Raw genomic sequence first — 27,860 nt, 5'->3', positions numbered from 1 at the left:
AATGGTTTCCTAAAGTAGTTTAGCAGCCTGATATAAAGACTACATATTTAAATGTGTTGTATGTTGCTTTTGCATATGAAAGTGCAGCATCGTCAACTGTTTTCAAAGAAATACACTGCAATCATTTTTTGTAGACAGGATTGCTGAATAATACGTCCCTGCGTCTTTTTGAGTAACAGATTTCCTTGTAATGTCGCTCAGCATCTGCCATTGTGAAACCCTTACCTACTTAAAGGGCCTTTAAAAACAGTCCGTGAAGTTTACCGTACTTGCACATTCTGGCACATTTGCCAGTCTTAGTCTTACAGGAGGTTTTCTGGACTCTGCAAGCGATGGTCTGTTTTTCACATAGCATTCTATGTGATATACTATGACCTATGCATGAGCATCTTTTCGATTGATGCTCCCACTCTTTCATTGACTGTTTTCACTTTACTGAACACCATCATAGATCTTCTGACCTGCATCTTCAGTGCACACAGTGTGCAATGGATGTGAACTGGATGGACCACAGCCGGCCCATGTGACTGGGGTTCTCCAAACAGCCCTTTAAGATGAGCAGCAGCACCCTTGAGATAGATGGGGATGCAGATTCATGCTCTTGCATCAAATAATAATGACAACTCAATAGTTTGACAAAGGGAGTCTGTTTTAATTTTTTTTAATTTTATTTTTTTATTTATTTGTTGTTTTGGCTTAAAAAAGAAACAAATCTCTTTACAGCCTTTCAACAACTTACATATCAAAAAACAAATCGCATATCAAGACAAGATAAAACATCCTATGATTATTCATTTGTCAAATGAAGATGAGGCTAGAACTTCTGCATGGGGTCTGGCATGGATTCACATGCTCATGAATATTCCCCGTCAGGCTGGGAATCCTCGGTACAGAAAAAAATCAGTATCAGTTTCGTTTCTGATCTGTCTTTCCTAGTAGTAACCAATCACTGATCTCTGGGTCAGACTGCCCACAGCCAATGACTGCCCTCTCCCTAAGCCCCGCCTCCGGCAGCCATCCTCAGATTTTTACCGCACGTTCAAGTTTTGGGAGTCCTCGTGCTGTAGCTCTCGAGCTTTTGCTGTGTTTTCGTGCTTTTTCAAAGAGAATTTCTAATTTTTCAGTTAAATTGAGCCTCAAGCTCCACCATCTTTACATCCGATCAACGGGGACCGGTTTCAGAAGTTTCTACGCCCCTCAAGGGTGAAGATTTCGTCGAACAACGCTTTTGGAGGATTCCAGAAGTTTCTGAGGCCTACCCTGGACATGGCCCAGGAAGCTGTTCAGGGCCTGCCCTGGATGCCAGCTGCAGAACGTGTTCAAGGAAGACGAGCATTCCTTATGGCTCTGTCTTCACGAGGACAAAACGCACGTGGAGGAGGACTGTGCGTTTTGCGAGAACATGTCGGAGCGGACCATGAGGGACCGCCATCTTCGTCTCGCCAACTGGCTGGAGTGAAAGAGCCCGTCAGGTGAGAAAAAAAGGAAGAAATCTGAGCGGTCTTCTAAGTCCTGTGAGGGCGCCCCGGCGACGGGGGCCCAACAGAAGGCTTAGCACCGCGAGTCCGCGGGCACCGGGAGTGCCGAACGGTCAGGCTCCTCGGCTGCCAGGCAGGGCGCACCCTCCCTGGCGCCATCGACCATGAGCCAACGCTCTGGCTCGGGTAAGAGGAAATCCAAGAACCCGGCCAAGCTTCTGGAGAGGCCCCGGTCGATCTCGAAGATTTTGGCTGAGGGGGAGCGAGGCGGGGAGCCCTCCCCCAAGGTGAAGGCCACAAGCACGCAGTCGGTGACTAAGGCCTTAATTCACCCAGCCAAGGCCTCTATCGAGGAGGTCGCGGCAACCCTGGCGCAGCCTGCTGAGGTTACACCTGTGGTAGCGGCCTCGGGGCCCAGAGTCTCCCTGCCACCTCGGAGGGAGGCATCTTTCAAGCACATCGAAAGAACCCCCATGAAGCCCCCGGCGGGGAGAGAGGGGGGGCCAGTGGCCGTCGTGGATTCAGACACAACCACTGAGGAGGAACTTGTCGAAGCCCCTGAGGGCCACGACGCAGGCATGGAGGAGGACCAGCCCATCGAGAGGCATCCCGACGAGGGGGACGAAGGAAGCGCTGACGGGGCCCCAGACCAACCGTCACGTCCGTCGCAGCCAGTCCCGCAGGACAACTCGGCGGCCATTTTGATGGCAATTCAATCCTTATGCTCTGAAATGAGGACTAGATTGCCGTTACCCCTGACGGAGGAGCCGGAGCCAGGCTCGACGGAGGAGCCAGGGGCAGGTCCGTCGGGAAATCCACCACCCAAGAGGAGAAGAACACATCCTCATGCACCCTTCCAGCCCTCGAGGCCTGCTCAACCCTCCTCCCTGTCCACGGTCCGCGGGGATGACACGGACACAGCCACGACGGGCACGGATAACGAGGGCCGCGACGGCGGGGTGGACCTCCCGTTGTTCCCCCCCTCCCCGGGCTTCACCGCCCGATGAGATTGGATCCTTCCATGCGATCTCCAGGGCATCTGAGCTTTTCCAGCTCTGCCCCGAAGAAAAGGAGGGGTTCCTCTATCAATGTCGAGAGACCAAGAGGAAGACGGTCCTCGCGGTACCTCTACTGGATGACATCTGGGACGAGGGACACTCCCTCCTCAAGAACCCGTCCACGACGCCGGCAAAAAGGGACCGATACGAAAAGAAGTACCGGGTCCCCGACGCGGCCCCTCTATGCCTTCAGAGCACAGCCGACCCCGGATTCAATCGTCTCGGCAGCGGCCAGGAAGAAGGCGGGGGGGGCATCGGCATCGACTTCACCGCCGGACGGTGAGGGAAAGAAGCTCGACGCAATGGAACGACGATTAGGGCGGCCAACGCCCTGGCTATCGTTGCCCGCTACGACAGGGAACTTTGGTATAAAATCGCTCCCTTGTTGGACTTCCAGCCGGACGGAAAGAGGGCAGAAGCTCTGGAAATCCTGCAAGAAGGCGAGGTGGCGTCGGACCACGCCATAACGGTGGCGATGGACATCGCTGACACCGGTTTCCGCCAGTTGGGCAACGGTGTTTGCCTCAGGCGGTGCAGATGGCTTAAGGTGACGGATTTCCGCCAGAACGTACAAGCCAAAGTGTTGGACATGCCCTTCGACGAGAACAACCTCTTTGGGAAGACAGTCGATGAGTCCCTGCAAGCCATCAAAATGGACACGGAGACAGCCCGGGCCCTGGGAGTTCTCCAGCAACGACGGCCGTCCTTTCGGAACACCGGAGGCAAGCAAGGGGCCTCCAAAGGTTCCGGCAGCGGCTCCTCTACCTACCGTCAAGCGGCCAGTTCCTCGTCGCAGGAGGCCTATAGAGGACGGGGCAAGTCTGGAGGTTCCCGCCATCGTCACCAGGGACCGTGGCGTTGGGGCCCCCACCGAAGCACCCCGGTGGGAGGCCGGCTGGCGAAGTTCGTCAGCGTGTGGGAGTCCATCTCCACCGACCGTTGGGTGCTGGATACCCTGGCCCAGGGGCACACCCTCGAGTTTCTAAAGAAGTGCCCTTGCATGCCACCTGTGGCCAGGAAGGAGAACCACGTACCCCAGCTGCTGCTGGAGGTAAGGGTGATGCTCAAGAAAGGTGCCATCGAGCTCATCCCGAAGAGACTTCGGGGCTCCGGGGTCTACTCAAGATACTTTCTCGTAAAGAAGAAGACAGGAGGTTGGCGTCCCATCCTGGACCTGCGGCGACTGAACAACTACATCAAGGCTCAGAAGTTCCGGATGGTCACCCTCCAGCACGTGCTGGGACAGCTGGAGGAAGACGATTTCCTGTCGTCGTTGGACTTGGAGGATGCCTACTTCCACATCCCCATTCTAAAAGGACACCGGAAGTTCCTCAGGTTCGTGGTCCAAGGACGGCACTACCAGTTCAAGGCCCTCCCGTTCGGATTAAAGTCGGCACCCAGGGTATTCACCAAGTGCCTAGCACCGGTGGCGGCGTGGCTACGCCTACAAGGGATCCACGTCTATCCCTACCTGGACGACTGGCTCATCTGAGCAAGGACAAGGGAGCTCGCCGTAGAACACACAGCGAACAACGTCCAGCTACTCCGGACCTGGGGTTCTCCATCAACTTCCCCAAATCCCACCTGGTCCCTTCGCAGGTCACCCTGTTTCTGGGAGCCAAGCTCGACACAGTGGCACAGCTGGCCACGCCGTCCGACGAAAGCCATTCTGGGCAAGGTGCAACGCCTGCTAGCCACGGACGTAGCCAGGGTAAGATCCATCAAAGCCCTTCTCGGGATGATCTCCTCCTGCATCTATCTAGTACGCCTGTGCAGACTTCGAATGCGTCCACTGCAAGAGTTCCTCGACGCACGCTGGATCCAGGCGACGGGCAGCTTATAGGACAGGATACCGCTCAACGAGACCTTCCGACGAGCGATCCGGTGGTGGGGCACCCGCACTCATCTGACAGCGGGCGCAGACTTTCAGACCCCAGCTCACCAGGTAACAGTGACGACGGATGCCTCCCTGGAAGGGTGGGGAGCGCATACCGGAGATCTCCACGCGAGAGGCCTTTGGCTCCCGGAGTAAAAACGGCTTCATATCAACATTCTGGAGCTCGTGCAGTGTTTTGGGCCCTCAGGTATTTTCTTCCGTCCCTTAAGGGCTAGGTGGTGAGGATCTTCACCGACAACACCACCACAATGTTCTACATCAGGAAGCAGGGTGGAACCAGATCCCCAGCCCTGTCCAAGGAAGACCAGGATCTGTGGCACTGGGCCGTCGACCAGGGGATGTTTCCGGTACCTTTTCATCTGGAAGGGATAAAGAACACCATCGCCGACTCACTCAGCAGGGAGCTACGCTCGTTCCACGAGTGGGAGCTACGCCAGGATCAAGTGGATCGACTCTTCAGGGTGTGGGGCAGACCCCAGGTCGATCTCTTCGCGACAGCGACGAACTCCAAGTGCCAGAGGTTCGCCAGCAGGTTCCCCCAACCGAGGAGCATGGGAGATGCTTTCTCGTTCCCCTGGGACAACCTGCTCCTCTGTGCTTTTCCGCCGTTGCCATTGCTACTCCAGCTCGTCAACCAGCTCAAGAGGTCCCGGTGCAGGATGATCCTCGTCGCACCGGCGTGGCCGAGACAGATCTGGTTCCCGGACCTTCTGGACTTATCGGCATCCCCACCAGTCAAACTGCCCGTGGACGCAGATCTTCTCTCCAGAGAAGGAGACGCCATTCTTCATCACGACCTGAAGTTGCTGAACTTGCAGGCCTGGCTCCTGCAGCACTAGAGTTTGGGGGATACGACATACCAGCCGACTGCAGAGAGGTTCTTGCAAAGGCCAGGGCATTCTCAACTCAAGTGTTACGGACACAAATGGAAGAGGTTCTCTGTCTGGTGCCGGGCACAGAAGATTAACCCTCTACGGATTACGGCCCCTCAAGTACTGCCGTACCTACTGTCGTTGGCCAAGGCTGGACTAGCTCATGCCTCCATCAAGATACACCTGGCTGCCATCTCCAGATACACTAGGACAATAGGACGGGTGTCCTTGTGGTCTCATCGCCTGGTGAAGGAATTTATGAAGGGACTATTCCGCTCGTTCCCGCCGGTGAAGGCCCCAGCGTGGGAGCTCAACGTGGTGCTGACTAGGCTCATGGGGACCCTGTTCGAGCCTATGCATATGGCACCCTTGAAGTTCCTATCGTGGAAACGGCTTTTCTTGTGGCCATCACCTCCGCACGGCGCATGGGAGAGATTCAGGCCCTATCTTGCAAGCCTCCATACTTGACTTTTCACGACACGAGGGTGGTGCTCAGGATGCACCCCTCCTTCATGCCCAAGGTGCCGTCGGACTTCCACCTCAACGAGCCCTTGGTGTTACCACTTTTCTTCCCGTCACCGGCGGAGAGGACTTTGCACTCGCTGGATTTAGCTAGAGCGCTGAAGTTCTACATGGACCGCACAAAGAGTTTTCGGAAGACGTCACAGCTTTTTGTGAACTTTGGACCTGTGAATCAAGGGAAGGCTCTCTCGAAGGCTTCCATTTCCAGATGGCTCTCCGGCTGTATAATGCACTGTCACCGGTTGGCAAACCGACCGCTGTCTAGCCGTCCGAGAGCCCATTCGACCAGAGCGATCGCTGCTACCACGGCTTTCTTGTCTGGTGTGCCCCTGCTGGACATCTGCAGGGCTGCTACATGGAGGTCGACGCACAACTTCACGAAATTCTACTGCGTCGATCGGGAGTCCAGGGTCGGCCAAGCAGTGCTGCGCAACCTGTTCGCCTGAAGGGCCTGGTGAAGGAGGTAAGAGTTGCTTAATGTTTAGTTTATGTATTGCTTAATGTTGAGCCTTTTGCCACCTCCCATGGTTGTGCATGTGTGTACTGCTATGTAATCTTATATTCATGAGCATGTGAATCCATGCCAGACCCCATGCTGGAGAAGGAACAAGTTACTTACGTGTAACTGTTGTTCTCCAGCATGGGTCTGGCATGGATTCTCATGCGAACCCTCCCGCCGACCCCTCTGCGGCTCTTCACTTGGTCATACTGCCACTTTACGTGCTACCAAATCTGAGGCTGGCTGCCGGAGGCGGGGCTTAGGTAGAGGGCAGTCATTGGCTGTGGGCAGTATGACCCAGAGATCAGTGATTGGATACTACTCGGAAAGACAGATCAGAAACGAAACTGATACTGATTTTTTTTCTGTACCGAGGATTCCCAGCCTGACGGGGAATATTCATGAGCATGTGAATCCATGCCAGACCCATGCTGGAGAACAACAGTTACAGGTAAGTAACTTGTTCCATATAAAATTGTAAAGGTGTAAATCATTCAGTAATTTCAATTGTGCCTGCACCAAGTTTTTCATAGTCTTGTAACTTGAACAGATTCAAAAGGTTAATGGTTACAAAAGAGATTTTTTGTTTGTATAAAATAGAGTATGCCATACTTGATCATGGTTAACATTCACATGACCCTCAAAAAAGGGTTTAAATAGTCACATCTTAAAGATAATAATTCAATACAATCAACCAGTGAATGTCTTAAAGTCTCTTTTGCTGTGTGACGAAAACAGCAAAATATTCTGGTCTTGGGTAATAAGTTGCGTCTACACAAGACTTCAGCTGTCAAGTAGTTGTGAAGTCTGAAGCGAAGAAAATCCAACCTGTATAACGGACTTGGAGACACCATTAAATAGTGTGCTGTCTTTCCATGTCTCTTTAACTCAAATGGGTTTTCCTGAAACTTCTTATACCGTAGACATTGGAGGCGCGTAAGACCCCAATCATGGTCCCACATTTTTTGTTTGGCCTTTTCAGGATTCTCAACTAACAATTTTAGGGATATATCAGCATCGTGTAATAACTTCTGCGCTCTTAGTCTCCATGATTTAATAAAATGATCGTTCAAATTTTGACGCATATGTAAGAACAATAAACATAACAAGCCATTCTTGTTATCACCAATCATCAACTTTCGATAAAGTGCACACCATTTCCACTTGTACATCCCATGCATAGAAATAAGCCCCAATTCATAACGAATCATGGGCAAGGGCTCTGATGCAGGTAATTGTAACATTTTCCTCCAATAGGCGCCTTCCATCTTAGACCAATATGTATATGGGCGCCATCTTTTGGTCTCAGTACCATACAATAAAATTGGCATACATTTTTGCCTGTAGAATATTATCAAAGGTCCAATTGAAAATTTACAGAATATGGCTTTAATAATTCTATCTTGGGAGATGAGCATATGTTGTTTGGTTTGCTTTCTCTCTTCAAAAGGAGCATCCATAGGGCGATTGCTTATTATCACACCCAAATAGACGTTGCTTATTATCACACCCAAATAGACGTAGCTTGTAACTACTCAGATTACTTTTCTGTAAGATCCAAGAGTGTTTACAGCATCTTTGCTTTGGGAGGCCGAACTGCATAATCTGTATCTTATTCACATTAATTGAAATGCAGTTTCTATCCACATATTCCTCTAGGGCCTTTAGCATGATTTTGAGACCTTGAGGTGTTTTTGATAGGAGGACCAGGTCATCTGCATATAATAGCCACTTGATAGCAACACCCTTGATTCTTGGCACATCCGAAATTAAACCCTTAAAACCACCTCCAAAATCCGAAATTAAAAATTGCTGAGGCAAGCAGACAGCCCTGTTTTAAACCACGCTCTGTCTTTGTCAGTTGATAATAGCCCATTTCTTCCCAGTCGAATCTGAATGGTGGTATTTGAATGATGTATTATCCATTTTAGAATTGGCCAGGGGCAACCTTGCTTCAAGAGTTTCAAATATAATAATTCACGGGGTACAGCATCAAATGCCGTGCGAAAATCCACAAAGGCCAAATAGATTTTGTTTTGTTTGCTCACTTGAATTACAGCGTTACGGGTGAGCAAAGTAATTGCAGTGCCTATACCCGGAATAAATCCTGTCTGGAACTCATCCCTTAAGTTTTTTTCCGACAGCCAGGTATTAAAGGCCATTAATATCAACCTTGCAAAGATCTTCCCCGGGCAATCTAATAGGGCAATGGGCCTATAAGATTTAGGGTCAGTCCTATCTCCCTTTTTATAAATCGGGACTAGTATCGATTTTGTCCAGGATTTAGGAATCTTACCCGTCTGAATTGAGTGATTAAAGATTTTAAGAAGAATAGCTGCCCAAGCTGATGGGTTCTCTTTGAGCGTAGAATTACAAAGACCATCCGGACCACACGCCCTAGATCGGCTGAGTTTCGATATACAATACTCTGTATCCTCTTTATCAAATATAATGTCATGATTCATTTTCAGCACTGACCAATCAACCTTTATTCCAGGAAAGGGTGGATGAGTAAACACCTGCATAATAATCAATCCATTTTTCTTGTGGAACTGGATTAGTTTGTAAACCAGTTTGACTTGACGAGTTATTTTCAATTAGCAAAGACCAGATGCCACCTGATGATTTTACTATCAGTTGGTTCATCATTCTTTCTCCATCTAGTTGGTACTGTATGGATTTATGACCTCTTTGCCAATTCTTATAAATCATTTTCAGATGTTTTATTAATGCAAAGTTGTTAACGCTTGGATTTTTGGCTAAGAGGCGAATGTCTTTTCTCAATTGTGCCTTTTAAAGTTTTAAATCCAAGTCAATTGCATGGGTATGTTTGATTTTATGCTGGTGATTACTTCTCCCGCTCCCTTTAAGAATTTGCATTGATTGCACATAACATGCACCCAACTCAAGATCCAGGATATGTTCAAAATGCATTAGCTTTTGCTTACTCCACTAATGCGATTTCCTGCTTGGTTTATTTCAATTTAGGCCAATTCTTTCTGCATAGGTAAGACCTCAGGGCTGCTAGGCCATTTCCGTAGCATGCATAATTGATCATGATCACTCATAATAGTTTCTTTCACCACCAATGAGACAATCATATTTAAGAGTGACCTGTCAACATAGATATACTCTAAGCAAGCAGATAGAATATCTCTGTGCCAAGTTTTATCCATAACTAATGAATTCAGGATCTCGTTCATTAGTGAAAAAAAATCTTTTTAGATGTTAGTTGCTGTTTCGCCCAATATATATTAATAATAGCAATTGAAAATGAGGCTCTGGAGATCTTCACTATTTGAATATATGGTGAGGGAGAGAAGATCGAAGTTATTTTACAGTTCATAGATTTTCTAACAGCTATAAGTAGACCAAACAGGTTCTTAATTGCTGGAACTGCTAAGATGTAATGAGAGTTCCAAATTGGTTCATTTATAAGCCACTTTTCCTGGAGTACAATTATGTCATAGGCAAATAACCCATCATTCGGCACATTTATAAAATGCCTATGGCCTCGAGTATTCCATGAGAGGAGCTTCACATTATCATCGCTCTCGAGTTATGAATTATTCAATTTTAACTGCCAATTCGATTGTAGACCTTTAGATGACTGAGTGTCATATTGGGCCTCTTTCATGTTTTGATAAATTCGGGGCTGATTCTGTGACAGGGCAAGACTCTCATTCAATGTTAAATCTTGGGTAATTAAAAATCCCAAATCAAAAAATTCTGACCTTGCCTGCCATAGATCATTCAAAGTGATACCCGATCTCATGAACAATTTTACTCGAGATAGATCAGTATGATCTATAAATTCAACCAGATTAATATCAGAACTAGATAGATCTTGTAAGGTTGAAATTTCTCCACATATATTCAAGATGCTCGTGCTATTCAGATCGTTTTTTGGAAACGGATGCTCGGGGCACGTCATTAATAGACGATGGCATTGTCTGAATGCTCTATCAGTGCGAACTTGACCCAAAATGTCTTTAGGGCTTTTTATGTTTGTCACATGAGGGATGAGAGATGATTGAGAATGACCATTAGTGACTCCCGCAGGGCCCTTCAATAATGAAGATATGTTTGGAATTGACATAGGGAGGGACTGGGACAACCCAACATCTTTGCTTTGTTCTTGAAACTGACCCATATATTGAGCGATAGATTCCCTGATCTCATCACGAAGTTCCTGCACAGTCGGGCATAGTTGATTCGCCATCGGGGGTTGCTCGTTCATTACCAATGGCACTTGAGGCTCTTTTTCCTCAGTGGTGATTGATGTTTTCACCATTGCAAAACCTTGAGCAATGGAGCCCGAAATTTCATTTCATATTTCACTTATAATAGGGTGAGTTAGTTTCTCGTGTGGAATTTGATCAGATGTTAATTATTTTGACAGCAACCCTTTTTCTGGTGCCTCTGTGGAGGTATTTGGTGGTGAGATCATAGCTATCAAGTTAGTCAAAGGTTCATGTTCCTGTGGGGGCGTAATTTCCTGCACCTGAATTTTATTTACTTGTTTCAATTGGGCTTTATCCTTTCCTTGCTTCCTTGCCCTAGATTCAAGAGTGTTAGTAGTTATTTTTCTAGCAGCTAATTTTTTTGTCTGGGGCATTTTCACATTCTTCAGCTTTGATGGACCAATTTGCTTATTACTCGAAAGCGATTGGTCCGTTGTCACCTTCCCCATAAATGAGAAAGGATTTGTCTTGGAGAATTGGAAGGATAAAATAGGCCCAGCATCTTTGTTAGTGCCAACAGATTGAATCACTACATTTTTGGTTGCTGCGACAACTTCAGAGGCTAATTCTGCATTAGCCCCTTTAACAACATCATCATTGGCCTCTTTTTCAACAATGTTTAAGAAAGCCTTATTTGGAGTTGGTGGATATGTCAATTCTGTATTAACCCCACACTCAACTACAATAATGGCCTCATTTGTGCTAGGAGCAGAGATGCGGCGAGAATTCAGTTCCGGCGGCATCTCAACAGCACCCACTTGAGGAGAAGTTGAGGATGACAAGGCCTGACTGTCTGTCTGTATGGTTGTTTTTTATTAATTGAATCAACATTTCAGATTGAGCATTAATCTTGCATTCAAGCATTTCATATAATTTAGCTATTGACATTAGAGCGGTGTTCATCGCACTCAAGGTATTGTTTAAAGCTGGGGCTTCAGGAAAGGAAGGTCGACCGGGCCGATGACCATTTATAAAAACATTATTATGCTCTTGTGCCAATTCCCCAAAGCGACTGCCACTTGGAGTAGGGGCTATAAAGGAGACCAAATTGTTTAGAAGATGCTCCTGGGATTTATCAAACAGTATGGGGGATTTAGACAGATCATGGCTAACAGTGTTTACCTCAATATCTACAGACTGATGCCTAGATGGAATTGTTTTTTCCATTGGAGAGGTCACACTTTCACACATGGTTTGGTTTAAATCCCCAGTATTAGAACATATATACATCACATCTCCAGTATTGGTTCCCGTATTATTGCTTAAGTTCCTATCCTGATCAATTTCCCCTGTGACCACTAGACAATCATGAGCAGCTCTGAGTTTCTGTTGTGCCAGAACTGAACAAAGAGGTGGAGGATCCTCTAATGAAGGGGACACTCAAATTCTAGATGAATCACCCAGGATAAGAACTGATTGAGATCCCTGTAATTCACCACTATTACAAGCACCTAGAATTGTCAGATCTGAGGCTTCCGGCACTGGCGTCATAGTCGCATTCACTTCAGATTGTGTTATGTTACACCAACCGAGCTCGAACCAGGGGCCGCCACACTTGGAGTGACCATTCTTGACGATGACTCCAAGTGACTATTGTAGCAGACCACCAAATTTTGCTCCACATCAGACGGCATTTCATTTGATAACTCTGTCTGTTTAGTGGACAGAGCCTCGCTACTGACCACGGACACAGGTCCTCGAATCACCTGCGGAGCACACTCGGATGCATTGACTTTCATTATCGTGGACTCACACAAAATCCCCCCCCCCCCGGCAATGCATGAACCTCAATGACATCATCACATGGCTCTGTCACATTCGCATCACTGGTTCAAAATTGGCGTATGTCAGAGGCTAGTGACACTGAACGTTGAATTATTTTATTTCTTTAGGAGGGAAGATCCATTCTTACTCTTTTTTGGACTGACTAATTTCTTTGTTAAATTAGGGGCCATAGGATTAGACTCCAGTGTTGCTATATTACTAGGCATAGCTGTTTTCAATGTGTGTATGGACAGGAAGAGAAACTCATGAACAGTTTAAAAAGAAAAACTCTCTCAGGGTAACACCTAGATGATATTTGTTCGAGTGCACTGTATAGATGGTGGATACCAGCTTAATGTGTGGCTAATAAAGGCGACTGGGATCAAAGGGACTGGCCCCGCAGTCTCCCGCCGCCCGTTATTTATGAGCACAACACGGTTCCCACAAAAGTAATATATTGCAGAGACGCTTAGTTTTATGTTCTGGTTGTCAGTTACTATCTCGGCAAATGCGGCTGATTATTCTATTATACCAAAGCACGGGTTCTCTGCAATCAGTACTTACGGGGATCACTTCGCCTCCCGTATCACGGTGCAAAACAGCCGCACAACAGCCAGCGCCCTTTACCCCGTCGGGCTTAACGCCGCAAGGGTGGCTTGCGGCTCAATAAATGTCCGGGTAAAATCATGTGATTAGTCCCGTGACGTTGCTTGGTCCCGCCTCCAGGAAGCAAAGTGCAAACAGCAAGAGCTATATTTAGCTTGCAGTGCCGTATGAGCAATTGAAGGCAGGAAACGTTGCTTTCAGTAATCCAACAAGCCTTCTGTAAACAATAACGCACGCCGCTCGGGCGGCTCGCGGCTCAATAAATGTCCGGGTAAAATCACGTGATTAGTCGCGTGACGTCGCTTGGTCCCGCCTCCTCCAGGAAGCGAAGTGCAAACAGCAAGGGCTATATTTAGCTCGCAGTGCCGTATGAGCAATTGAAGGCAGGAAACATTGCTTTCAGTAATCCAACGAGCCTTCTGTAAACAGTAATTGTTTAATAACATGTTTAATTACAAGTACAGAAAACGTGGAGTTCAATGAACATCACCAACCGCTTGATCTTCCTCCTCGCTTAAACTCCAATTTTTTCAGATAAAACACAGCCTTTATACCAAAAAATAGTCATCATTGGCGTGTAATCTTAAAAACCTAACATGCAACCTGATTGGTTATAGGAAGTTAACTTTAACATAGGTACTATATCTGTATATGGTAACGGGGAGAGGGGATTGAATAATGTCAGGAGGAACAACTAAGACCTTCCATCAAACTGGCCACTGTAAACGTCACTAAAAGTACGATGTCCCATTGGCTCTACTCTCTATAGGACCCTAGATAACATCCACTATGATTGGGTTGGCATCGATCCCACACATACTTTTCCACTTGCGCTTAGCAGCATGCAGAATAATTAGCCAGGTGCAGGGAGTAAGTCTGCAGCCCAGCTTCCCTCCAATTTATGTTACAACCATTCATCACCTCAGTGGCCGTGTGTTAATTACTGCTTTGTAGTTAGGCTTGAGTCTGTTTCTTGGTCTGAGAAAGTTAAGGAGTATGGGTACGGCAAGGCTCCATGCGTAGGTAAGTCTCATCCCTTTCTGCTTGCCTTGCCACGTGACTAGGACACTGTGAAATCGGCCTCTTCTTCATGCATTTTCATGTATTTGATTTACATCTGTGGCTTATCTCGACCTTGCTGAACAATTGTAGGCATTGCTAGACTATTCCAGCCCGATACGACCTTGGCTTCTTTGCATGGTTAATTCAGCTGAGTTTCTCTCCGTCTTTAATTCTTTGTTTGCTGCAGCCCTCCTCTTGAGACCTTTAGTAACTTCTATTCAATTTTGCTCATTTGCATAGTGGATTTTACTCCTCTATATAAGTGCGTTTGAGGTAGATGTGTATGGTTGGCGCTTGACGCAATCTATTTTACTACTAAGCAAGCTTCACAATTTCTTTGCTCTTGCGGTTTCTTGCGTATGTACACGTTTAAACTGGCTTAATGGTTTATTGTGCATATGGCATACGTTTTTTCATCTTGAAATTAGGCCCAAGATGTCACTTATCCATGGCATGTCATCTCTTTATCAGTATTCTGGGGGTCATTATATACTCTACATGTGCATCAGTCCGATCTCTCATGATGTCACCAGTCTTCTCTTAGTATCTTCTTGGCTTCTTTGGGTATTCCATTCGGACAAACGTCCTTTTGTCGTGTCTGTAGATATGGATTTCTCAGTGGGTACCTTACTGTCCAGGTTTGCTTAGGTGTCGGTGCTTCAATAGGTGCTGTTACTCTGATAGGCACTGGGCAGAGCCCAACTGCGGCTCTCTGCTGGTTTATTTGTTCTCCATACATCACATATCTTGGCGAGAACGTTCCTGGCACTTCGTAGGGGGTGGCTGGAGTGGGGATGATGTCTGGCACTTCCTCTTCAGATGCCTGCCAGCTTCAGATCTATTGCAAAAGAAGCAGGCATTTCTTTGTCATTTGTAATTGCTCCCCGAGTTCTCACCAACATCTTCATGCTCTGCCAGTTGTTTTTTGTATCTGGCTTGTAGTCCCTCCAGAAGACCTTTTTGTGTTTTCTTGTAACAGGACAAATTCCAACTTGCATTACATTTGTTTATTTCTTGGTTTATGTCTTCTGCAGTTTGCAGCTTCTTAAAAAGATAATTCCCTAGCATACAGTCGGGTTCCACTGTTTTCATGCTGTTCATCTTGTCTACATGGTGTACGTGGGGTTTAGGAGGGAGTTAAGTACCATCCCGGAATGTAGTATGGTAACCCGGACCATCCCCATACCATTGCATGTTGTAATCTTGGCTTCTAATGTATATTAAATACCAAGCGTTACTGTCAATAGTCTCAGAAATACAGAAGTCAGTCCAACTTTTATTCGGCATACAAACCTTAAAGTACAAATTCACACAGTTAGCAAAAGAACATAATATATTGCCTATTATTCTAAAAATGTTTTTACGTCGATCTCTTTTTTTTAAATAGGAGTGAGAAAAGCTTTCTTGTGAGGAGAGTATTGCTCGGAGCCTCATACCCATATCCAGAATTCATCAACATTACACCAAAACAGGATTAGAAATGAAAGACCTAGGTGGAATCGTCGACTATTACCTTCTTTGTAGTGGTCTGGCTTAAAGTTCACGTTCTTTGCAACCACGCCCTATGTTTACATATCGTGCAGTTGCAATAGCAACATTGGGCGGCATAGATTGCCTCAAACTTCAGAGCCTCACCTGGACTCACCTGGACTGTCAACCCCAGCCTCCCTTAGGACAGATCTCGGCTAAGTGCAGCTCAGATTTAAAGTCATGGAATAAATCAACATGGAACATACCCCTGTCTCCATGCTATTTCATGATTTTGTAAATGATACTTTTTGCGATAATCCACAGCTTTAAACAAACATAATGATCTTTCATATTCAGGTATGCTTTTGTCAAGATAGGTTTTGGACCCAAACACTGATCGGAGTGCAAGGTAATGTGGCCCTAATTTAAGGGAAAGTGCTTTCACCTCCAGCTGATCAATTGTTCTTATTTTTGCATCTTTTTTCAGGCTCTTAGCAGCCAATCCAGTGTGTCCCTGGGGGTTTTCCCACAAGCCTCTTGGTCCTAAGGCGAAAAGGACTTTCCTTACATTTGCAACCCACTTGGAGCTTTTTCGCCCATCTAATATGAAATGGGTTGGGGGCATCCTGATATTTCTCTAATCCCTCTGTTTGCCAAAGTCTTAACCAGTATAAGGCGGATTTGAGGGCAACCAGGTCTCCCACTCGGGTGACCTCAAGTTCCAGGTAAACCAATGCTGTTGGGGCACTGTTGGGAAGTAAAACAATTTTAAAAAAACATATGTTTGTTTATGTCCAACTTCTCTGTATTTGAACATCCCCATAGCTTGGAACAATAAGTGGATGCGGTTAATGCCTGTTTCTTGTACAAGTAGAGTGCCTGCGATACTGGACCACTGCCATGCTTGTTAAAAAAATGATTTAATAGCCCCAATGGTATCGGGTAATTTTATCCCCATATGTATGGTCGCCGTATATAATCTCGCCGGGAAAAGGTCCTGGCAATATTATATTGGTGACCATATATATAGGGACAGGGGCAGCCCAAAAAAAATGTTCCATACAATAATGTCCCCACAAAAAACGGCAATTTTTCGGCGATATTTTTGAGGGGACATTATTACATGGAACCGCCCCAATGTATTTTCCCAAAATGGTTCCTGACTTTTCCATCTGGACTGTCCAACCACCCAACTCTTGGAACCTGACACCCAAGTAGTAAAAATATTTGACCTGCTCCAGTAATGTATTATTCACTTTCAGTAACACTTTCAGTAACGCAGGGCTATGTTTCACAAATTGGGGTTTAAAAACCATAACTTTAGTCTTGTCTGTGTTTAGGTCAAGTAATAGATCTTTACATTGAGACGTATAAACATGGTGTCTTTTTCGAGCCTTGTGGGATGGTTGCCAGGATGACCGTGTCGTTCGCATGACAGCCCCTCACCAATGCGTCTATGATTTCCTGGATGTATACACTAAAGAGCAGGGGTGCCAATACGCACCCCTGTCTCACACCCTTGTTGACCTCAAAGGGGTGTGTCTGTTTACCTCCAACACTATAGCGTACTGTCGCTTGGTTCTTGGAATAGAACAGTTTTATTGAACCTAGCTGTGGAGAGGCATTTCGATTTAACAAAAAAAGTCGTTCTCTAATCCAGAAATAAGTGTAGAACTTCATTTTCCGTAGTACGGTGCATTTCTGGATCAATAAGAACAGCATGAAGCATTGATCCACAATCCTACTTTTTCGAAAGCCTGCCTGGAGGTCTTTGATGTGATTTGTGTCAACCCGTTTTTGTAGGGGACTGAGGATAACTTTCCTGAAGGTCTTCCCTATGCAGTCCAACAGGGAGATCGGGCGGTAGTTTGCCGGGAAATCCTTGCCACCGTTTTTGTATATAGGTATTACTGTTTGTTGCCATGATTTGGGAACCAACCCCAGTCCAATTACGGCATTGAAGATTTTACCTAGGGTCGGGCCGACATCCCTTCTTTTTTATACAAATATATGGGTATTAAATCCGGCCTTGCAGCATTTCCGCTATTCTGGGACCTTGGTGCCCTTTCCACTTCTTGAACCGTTATATATGGAGAGTGTTAGGCGCTATAGTTGTGAACATATTTTGATTGTGAGCCAACAGTGCTTCCAGATCAGAGCTTTTATACAAATTGGAGAAATAGGACCACCAAACGTCCGGGGTAATACAGCACTGCAAAGTCCGGTCCCCCTTCAGTTCACTGTTGGTGATCCGTCTCCAAAACAAAATGTTTTCCCCAGCCTCTAATGCTTTTTGGATGGCACTCCACTGGGCCTTAACAAACTCACCTTTTTTGGACGCATCTAGGTTCTTGTAATCATGTCTTAAGTGACACAGCATAACTTTGTTTTTTGGCCATTACACACGCATCATCGTACCAGCTGGCTCCAATCAGTGATTTCATCTTTGTTTTAGCGACGGGCAGTGAGATGTGGGGGATCAGATTTGCATGAAGCTTTCCCAAATTCACTTATTTCACGCTCCGTACACTAATTTCCACATATAACTTCCAATTTGCCAAGAATTGATTTGTATATGGCTTGCTTAGTTTCCTGGTCAATGATGTTGGCCCATTCAACTGCTTTTATATGTGTGACCCGCTATAGCAATCGGCTGGGTGTTTTTAGGACCAAGTGCTTTGTCTATTGCCAGCCTTTTTCCACAACACCAATTGTTAGGGGGTAGTGGTCACCTTCTGGTCTCTCACTCACCTCAGAATCTCACACACTTGCCTTGAAATGAAACTGTATTCTATGTGAGAGGTCGCAACATCCAAAACCACACATTGCCTGTTGGTATCTAGTTGAGATTTCGGCTGCGGTTCATAGTCCACTTACTGTTACGTCTCCTTTCCTCCATACTTGTGGGGGACATTCTGTCCTTCGGGACGGAACCGGAGCACTTTTGTCAAAAAGCCTCAAAAACTGAAAATGTTTGTCCTTCTGTTTTTACGCGGGGTAGTGCACATGGCCGTAACCCCGCTCTTCTGAGTTCCGCCCCGCTCATCACCCTTCGGTCCTTTGGTCCGCACGGTCGGGGCTGGACGCACTAGCATCACTGGGAATTTTATTTTGTATTCCCTTTGTCCTTCTTTCATGCTCCGGTTCCACGGTTATCTAGTCCTCCGCCTATGCCGGTGCGTCTGGGATTAGTGTCCTGTTATTCATGCGAACGTAGTTTAGCGAGGGTGGAACCCCATTCTCTCTGCTTGGAGTGTCTTGGCCCAGAACATCGCTGGGATTCGTGTTTCTACTGCGATTCCCTCTCCGTCCAGGCTTTTTAGTGTGCCTGGCCAGGGGACTCCTTCCCGGGGACTTCCAGGTCCGTGAGGGGCTCCAGTAGCTCTGTCACCAGGGGTTCCACTGAGGTGCTGAAAGGGCCTAATAGGCGTACCAGAGTTTTCTCTGAGGGTTCCCTTGGCGGACCTGCCAAAACCGGACACTGTCTGAGGTTCACCGTTTGGGTGCTAAAGTTAAGCCCAGTGCTTTTGGGTCTGTGGTTCGCCGTGAGGTCTCTACTTCTAGAGCTTTCCACACGGATTCCGATGTATGCCCTGAGGTCTCAATTTCTGGAGCTTTCCACACAGAGTCAAGGCTCGAGGCCCCTCTTGAGGGAGCTATCCATTCCGGGTTACAACCCGGGGTTCCTCTTCTTGAGGCTTAGGTCAGTACCGACAGAATTGAGAGACCCTCTTTGAAGGTCTTGCCGGTGAGGATTTGTTCCTCAACCGCCCCACGCTCCGGGTCGTGCTGGTAATGGTTCTGTTGAGGGGGCAAAGAGAGAGGTCACAGACCAGAAGCCTTCCAGTACCAGTTTAGCCAAGGTTCCTCCACTGGAGGCTAATTCTGGGGCAGGTTCTAAGATGTCCAGTAAACATCTGAGACCTCCCAGTACCGGCTCGGCCGAGGATCCTTGTGTCAAAAAGTTTTACCCAAGTCCCCTGACTCCCCTGAGGGGGCAATTGCCTCAGCCTTACAAGTGACGCAGTTCTCCTCAGGTGCCAACAAAATAGCGGCCCAACCTCCATGGTCGACGGCGGCCAATTTGGATACGTCCCTCAAACCAACATTCACAATGCCTGGTGCTGGGAAAATGTCTCTTGGGGCTGAGCAGCCTGTTCCATGTTATGTGGACAACAAAAACCTGTTACGCCCTCCAATTGACTGGCGTGCTCGGGCACCGCTGCCTCATACAGTCTCGCTCCCTCCTGCTTCCGCTCCTCTCATATATGTGGATCCAGCTGGTGGTGGGCCCTCCTGGCAACCAGCCTCCTTGCGCTCATGGGGGTATGCCCCTCACGAGCGTCCTCTGCCTGTTCCAGTGCCAAAATCTTCAGCTGAAGATAGTTTTTCGGTAAGTTTCAGATGCTCATGCACTCTGACCCCATGAAGGCGTATTTTAAACGTCTTTTCAGGGAAGTGTACCCTGATCCTCCTGCCCCACCTCTGGCCCCGGCGGTTCCTACGCAGGACCCGGTGGTGCCACTTCTTTCATCGCTTTCTAGTGGGCCCCCGCCACCACTCCCTCTGCCTCCGCTGTCGCCTATTGAGAAGACACCGGCAGAGAAATACACCACCTTAAAACCTGAAGCAGTATGCATGGTTGACCAGTCTTCTGCCTCCACTTAGTTGGGAACCTCAAGCTGACCAGGATGGCGATGAGCAGCTCCTCTCTGTTAGAGCATTCCATGACCAGGTACTGGATATGATGGCTCTCCTTGATATGCTTCAGTACCTGAAGCCCCGCTCCACAGGAAGGGGTGCTCTCTGGAGCTTTTACTCTGTCTCCTCAGGAGCGCACCGGCCTGTTCCTTCAAAAGGACATCTTGGGTGAGGCACATAAGGTCTGGGATAAACCCCATACTCGGCTACATCTCAACAAGAGGATTGACGCTTGATACAAGCGTCATGCCTCTGAAGAGATAGCATTATCGCCTTGTCCGCTCCCTTCCTCAATGGTGGTGGCAGCAGCCACCCTCCAGTCAAAACCGGCTTCTGCATCCGCCACGGCTGCGGCACAAATCCTTTCGAAAGAGGATAAGCTTCTGGACGCCTTGGGCAAGAAAGTCTTCGCCAATTCGGCGCTCCAACTTCGTCAAGCCAACACCGAGCCCATCCTGGCAGCAGCCAGTCTGAAGCTGTGGAAAGAGTTGGGCGATTTCCAGGAGTGTATTCCTGTGGATAGGCTAGACGATTTCAAGGCCGGTCTGTCAGACGCCAAAGTGCTGGTACAGGATCTACTGGAAGCGCCAGCACATCACGTAGATACTTCAGCTCGAGGTCTGATGGTAGGGGTTGACAACTCCCGGCAGGTGGGGCTCCATGCGACAAAGTTTTCGAAAGGAAGTGCAAGACAAAGTACTGGACCTTCCTTTTGATGGCAAGGAATTGTTCCATTCTTCTACCGACGAGGAACTCACGAAGGCGGGTACTCAAACCGTCAAATCTTTATCAGTCCTGGCGAATGCTCCAGATAAGGCCCCTTCTACACCGATGTCAGTGTCCCAAACTCGGTCCTTCTCTGGTTCTAGGGGGTTTCAGGATCGCCGTACTGAGCCTCTGGTTGGCGGGCTCTGTCGAAAGCAACAACGGTAAGGTGGTCGTTTTTCTCTCACCCATCAGCCTCCTTTCCAGGGACAAGTGGTCTCTCTGCCGACAAGTCATTAAAATGATATATCTGGTCTGTTGCACGAGACTCTGGTGGGAGGACGAATCTCGTCTCATTTGGAGTCTTGGCAGACCATCACTGAAGATCGGTGGGTTTTGTTCATCGGGCGGGATTTTGCTTGCCCCTAACCCCAATCCCACACTTCAATCCCCCTTCCAGAAGATCGGCTTGCCCTCCCTGAGAGCCTAGGTGCAGAAACTTCTAGACCTCAGAGCGGTGGAGACTGTTGCCCTCAGAGAACAAGGTGAGGGCTTCCACTCCCGTCTGTTCAGTGCCCAAACCCAACCAGGCTGACCTGCGCACTATCCTCTATCTTTCCCAGTTCAACCTCTGTTCCCCAAGCGAGATTCAAGATGATCACACCCTGCCAAATAAAGTCCTCCCTTCGGAAGGGCGACTGGCTCAGTGTGGTGAACCTTCAGGACACATACATACACTTCCTTATATGGAAGCCGCATTGGAAATATCTGCTGTTCTGCTTGGGAGGGGAACCTTTCCAGTTCCTTGTGCTCCTCTTTGGTCTCCGCTCAGTGCCACGTGTCTTTACGAAGATGTCGGTCATCCCAGCTTTCCTCAGGCTGCAGGGAGTTCATTTATACCCATATTTGGACGATTGCCTCCTGTGCAGCCCCTGCCCACAGACGGCGTTAATCATTCTCCAGTCTGTCCTCCAACCCCTGTTCCACCATGGGCTGTTGGTGAACTGGCGGAAATCTTCCATGACGGTCTCGCAAGACCTGATCTGGTCTTCCTGGGTTTGTTGGAATACGGTCAGTACCAAGGTGTTCCTAACGGCAGACAGGATTGCGGACTTATCAGCCACGTGTGTGCTCTTCCTCCAGTCTTCGCACATGACTGCTTGGTGGTTCCCGAGACTTCTGTGCCTCATGGCTTCATGCGTGCTAGCCCTTCCCCTTACACGTCTGAAGATTAGGCGTACTCAGCTGGCTCTTCGGAGAGATTGGTCTCCGGCTTCGGACCCAGATTCCAAGATAATCCCAGTTCCATCCTGCATGATGGCGGATCTACATTGGAGGTCCTCGAACGAAAACCTTTCAGTGGGAGCCTCCTTCCAGGAGCCCTGCCCACACTTGACGGTTACAACGGGCTCCTCTCTTCTGGGCTGGGGCGCAACGCTGGACCACCTTCAGGACAAGCAGTTTCATATCAATTATCTGGAACTCCTTGCTGTTTTTCTGGCGCTCAAAGCCTTTCAACTGTCCATCATGAACAAGGTCATCCGTATTCGTACGGATAATTCTGTGGCAATGTTTTACATCAACAAGCACAGTGGCACCAAGTCACCTCTCCTTGTAGACCTAGCCATACAGATTTGGGAATGGGCCATCCAGCACAACATTTGGCTCCTGGCTGTACACATTCCGGGTCACACGATGTAACTGCAGACTCACTCAGCCGGCAGTCGGCAGCCAGTTGCGAGTGAGAATTGAACACAGATGTTCTCTCTACCATTTTTCACCAATGGGGCACTCCAGAAGTAGACCTCTTTGCGACCTTTACAAACAGGAAACTTCCTCTGTATGCTTCCAAACAGGGTCTCGTAGTGTCCTCTCTGGAAGATGCTCTTGATATTCCATGGCACAACATGAAGGCTTATGCCTTTCCTCCACTGCCTCTGGTTCATCGGTCACTTTGCAAGCTCAGGAATGCATCGAATTGCTCTCTCCTCCTCATAGCTCCTTGGTGGCCAGCCAGTGTCTAGTTTTTGGAACTTCAGCTTCTGTCGATTCTTCCTCCCATCAGATTGCCGTTGATTCCCGACCTGCTTCACCAGTGCAATCGCCAGATGTGGCACCCCACCCCACAATCGTTCAGCTTGGCGGCCTGGTGCCTGAATTCAGATCTTTAGCGCAGTTTAATCTGTCCGAAGACAATACGCGCATCATCCAAGCGGACAGAAAACCTTCTGCGAGGGCACAATATAGGAGCAAATGGCTCCGTTTTTGTCACTGGTGTCTAGCTAAACAGCTTGACCCCAGGCATGCTACAGTTGACGCTGTTCTATCTTTTGTGTCTCACCCCGCAGCTTCGGGCATTCAGGTCGTGTCTTGCAGTACTTCCCTTTCTGCTATAGCGGCCTATTTGTCCACTGACAGCTGTTCCTTTTCTTTGACCAATCCAGTAATTAAAAGGAATTTTTTGCGGGTCTTCTTCATTTGTTCCCGCCTATACGCACCCCTCATCCCAAATGGGATTTGAATGTGGTCCTCACAGCATTATGCCATAAACCATTTGAACCCATGGTCGCCACTGATTTCAAATACCTTTCTTGGAAGGTTGCTTTTTTGATCGCTGTGACATCGGCAAGGCAACTAAGCGAGCTCCAAGCTTTGTCTGTGGAACATCCGTTCCTCACCTTTCACAAGAATAAGGTTGTGCTCCGCAATCATCCTTCTTTCCTGCCTAAGTTGGTTACCGATTTTCGTCTGAACCAATCAATTTCCTTGCATGTTTTAATTTTTAACCCGGCATCAGATGCCGTGAATCTTGCACAACTTGGACATCAGGCGAGCACTGAAGTTTTATCTTGGAAGAACAAGTGCGAACAGGGGCTCCTCACAGTTCTTTGTCACTTTCGGAGACCCGAAAGGGAAACCGGCTTCCATGGCAGCTATCTCCCGGTGGATTGCCTGCCTCCTATATTTCAGATGCCTATATCATCCAAGGTCTGCAGCCTCCGAAAGGCATTCATGCTCATCTTGTACGTGGCAAAGCTGCTGCTATTGCCTTCCAAAAGTATGTTCCTTGGGAAACCATCGCCAAGGCGGCAACGTGGGCTTCCCCATTAGCTTTTTGTAAGCATTATTGCTTGGACCTGAGCTCCAGGGCAGATTCCCAGTTTGGCCAGGCTGTTCTTAAGAACTTATTCCAGTAAGGTTTTTTTACCATCCACCCAAACTAACTGTGGTTAGTGCTTGGGAATCTCCCACAAGTATGGAGGAAAGGGGACTGGACGTAGGATTATAATAGTTACCTATTGTAGTGACTACCTTACTCCTAGTCCATAGTGCCCTTTCCTCCATACGCCCGCACGCCGTCCCCTCTAAAAAGTATCCTCTATTATTGCTTAAAATGGTCTGAGACCTGGCAATAGGAAAGGACTGAAAGGCGATGCGCGGTGCAGAGCTCAGGAGGGCGGGGATACGGCCACGTGCGGTACCCCGTGTAAAAACAGAAGGACGACAAAGATTTTCAATTTTTTTTTATGCTTTTTTGACAAAAGCGGTCCGGTCCGGTCCCGAAGGAAGGAATGTCCCCACAAGTATGGAGGAAAGGGGACTATGGACTAAGAGTAAGGTAGTCACTATGGTGAGCAACTTTTATTATTTTTCCAAGTGAAATCAGAGACCTCATAAGATTATCTCTAGTGGTTGATCATATGTCACTCGGAACCACTTTGTGGAATATTTAAGCATCATTGCCTGTGGGCAAAATTAGGTGCCCGGAGTCCATCTTAATCTTAACTGTGATGAGCACAGCAAAGACTGTTGAGGAGGAAGGACTGGGGACTCTCATAGGCAGTATTCCTGCACTCTTCAGTTGCTTAGGCTTTTAGAACCTGTTGCAGGAGGTGGATGTAGGTAACAATGCAAGGGGAGACCTTGATTGAACCCACAGAAAATAAATTTAAAGATTACTCCCTGACGGCTACCTCCACACTATGAATCGCTGCCTTGGTGACCCATCACAGCAAAACGAAAGGGGCACCATGCGATGCGTGGGCTGGCTGTTGCTTGCAGGGTTACAGGCATGTGGGGTGCTGACGAGAGCCTGAGGAGCTGCACAACCCCCATAGTTTGTAAATGGAAATTAAAGCAAGAGCGGCCTGTGAACATTGTACACAGCAGAAAGGAAGCAGAAATCTGAGCATCGATCAGCTAATAGTGCCCGTAATTCCTTTATCCTAATTGGCTGAGATGTAGCCAATGTTCTATAAAGGGTACTAAACTCCCATAGTAAATAGATTGTAGTTCTCCTTGGTATCTACCAATGATCTGTTATTCCGCTCACAGTAAGCATAGCTGGCATTTTGGTGGAACAATTTTCTATTTAGTTCTTTTGACATTATCCTGCCTGAGCGAACTGCCAACTGTACATGAAATGTGACACTACTAAGATGCAATTTTGTTGTTGTATTACTTTATTAAAAGCTCTCTTCTTTTTTTCCAGAATAAGGATCCGTTGCTTGCAGAGGAAGTTCCATCCCCTGTGTCCCAGCTTGCCACAAAGGTAGGTGATTTTGCTGTACACTGCTGTTATGGACTTTTACACTATTTATTTGCACTTTTTGTTAGATTTAAATGAATCAGATTTACCCTTACATCAGATGTGGTTTGTTAGCAATTGTGATGTGCCACTCGGACACGCATCTAATTTTTGGGTCTTTATTTTTAAGGAATATCTAGGGGAAAGCCAGCTTCCTGCTATCTTCACACTGCCCCACAGTAAGGGGATGAGGAGATTGCTGTTGTCACAGGGGTTCTGATAGCCATCCTTAAAAGGTTTTCAACCTGCCTTAAATTGTTCTTTGGAAGATACAGAGTCCCTTGTGTGAATTTTTGTTTTTTTGCCATGAAGTGACTGTCTTGGGGCTGTGACTGCATCCAGGTGAAGTTAAAATATGACATTATTAATGTACTATCCGGACTTCTTTGTGAAGTTGAAGCTAGCTTTCCAGCCATTATAAATGCAAGGCAAGACTTCCATACGACAATAAAAACCACTCCTCTAAGGGAAAAGGTTCGGTTCACCTCTTTGCAAGGAAAATGAGGTTTATTTTTTTTTCTTAAATATTTTTATTGGCATTCCTTTAAACATGGGGACTCAACAGTGTCCCGTATCAACCCCCATCCCTCCCCCCGCACCGGCAGCATCGTTCTTCGGTGTCCCACTGAGTCTCTTTGCCCGCTTCAGAGGTATCCTGTGAACAAGTCCAGTATTCAGAGTTTATGTGGACACCATTGGAGCATGTAGTCGCTTTGTAAATACTCTATCGCGTCCCCCCAGTCTGTTGCAAATCTGTCTGTCTCCTTGTATATTGTATGGAATTCTTTTCATTGCCACATATGTCCATATCCTGTGTAGCCATTCTTGGAGGCGATTTTCGTTTCCAGATTTGGGCTATCGCTAGCCATGCTGCTATGTGAAATCCCATAAAATTCCTTTTTTGTGTCTTTGTGAGAGACTTGTCTCGAGGGTCCCACATGCCCCACATCCAGACTTCCTCTCCTAGGTTTGCCGTCTCTTTGAAGAGATTCTGCATTTGTGATTTCACCTCTGACCAGAATGGTTGCAGTTCAGTGCAGTCCCACCATATGTGTCTCCAGGACCCTACTGTGTCGCATCCCCTCCAGCATTTTGGTTGCAAGGTGGGATACATTCCGTGGAGTTTTTCCGGGGTATGGTGCTATTGTATCATTATTTTTGTCCAGGCTTCTCTCGTCTGGATCGACCTAGTCCATTTGGGGATTATTTGCCAGATGTAAATCCATTGTTCCCTCGTTAGTTGTTTCCCTAGGGTCTTTTCCCATTTCTTCATGTATTGCCACGTCATGGCTTCCGTCTGGGCGTTCAGGAACTTGTATAGGGTGGAGACAAATTTCCTTTCGCCGGTTTGGGACATTATATACATTTCGAACGGTGTCATTGTTCTTGTCAATGCCTGCGTTATTCTTGGAGTTGTGAGCCAGTGATTCAGTTGTTCGTACTGATATCTGTCCTTCTCCGTGAGGCCCAGTAAGTCTTGACATTCTTTGAATGTTCTAATTCGTTGTCCGTCCAGCATGTCTCCTACTTTTGTACAGTCGAGATCTCACCATTTCTGGAATGCTCCCTTTCCCATCCCTGGGGGGGAAGTCTGGATTGTCTAGGATTGGAATGAAAGGGGCTGGATCTATTGTGAGTATTCCTTTCTTGGTCGATCTGTCCGAGACGTTCATTACGGAGCTCATGATCTCACTTATCTTGACGTTCTGGTGTCTGCGCTCGGGTTTGCTCCATAGTAGGTGACGTAGATTAGATCTCGCTACAGCTCTATCCTGCGCTTCCCACCACTTGTGCGACGTGTTTGTGATCCATTCATTCAGCACCCATAGTGTGACGGCCTAATAATATTTCTTGAAGTGAGGGAGTGCCATGCCCCCGTCTAGTTTCTGTGCTGTAAGCGCCTGTTGTGACAGTCTAGGTGTTTTGTTTTGCCAGATATATTTTGTGACTATTTTGGCTAGGGTCTTGAAGAATGTCGGCGGTATCCGAATAGGGAGTGCTTGAAAGTAGTAGAGTAGTCTTGGGAGTATTGTCATTTTGATGACTGTTGTTCTGCCCTACCAAGAGACTGCTAAGGAGTTCCATCTGTTTAGGTCTCTTTTCACTTTTTCTATGAGCTCCGTGTAGTTTCCTGCGTAGAGGTTCTTTACTGTGTCAGTTAGGGTGACTCCCAAGTATTTCACCCCATCTTCCACCGCTTGCAAGTGGAGATCCTTCGTCTTTTTGTAGATTGCTCGTTTGTCTCCTGCCAGAGCCATCACTGATGATTTCTGCCCGTTTATTTTTATGCCTGAGATTGCTCCGTATTCCTCGATTTGTTGGATGAGGAGAGGGAGTATCTTGATTGGATCTGTTAGGGTCATCATCATATCATATCATCCGCGTATGCCGCGG

At 47.3% G+C, this 27,860-nt stretch overlaps 1 protein-coding gene across 1 annotated transcript in view; it reads left to right on the top strand.

The window, feature by feature from the left end:
- The window catches only part of TDRP (testis development related protein), a 615,149-nt gene that overhangs the window by 289,878 nt on the left and 297,411 nt on the right, over nt 1–27,860 (top strand). The window contains exon 3 of the mRNA XM_069606081.1: nt 25,371–25,430. Within this exon, the coding sequence (XP_069462182.1) occupies nt 25,371–25,430 (60 nt within the window). The remainder of the gene's footprint in view (nt 1–25,370; nt 25,431–27,860) is intronic.

This window comes from Ambystoma mexicanum, chromosome 4p (assembly GCF_040938575.1).
Source record: "Ambystoma mexicanum isolate Mex_15411 chromosome 4p, UKY_AmexF1_1, whole genome shotgun sequence".
Taxonomy (NCBI): Eukaryota; Metazoa; Chordata; class Amphibia; order Caudata; family Ambystomatidae; genus Ambystoma; species Ambystoma mexicanum.
Note: the sequence above shows the minus strand (reverse complement) of the source record. Positions and strands in the feature narration are given on the sequence as shown.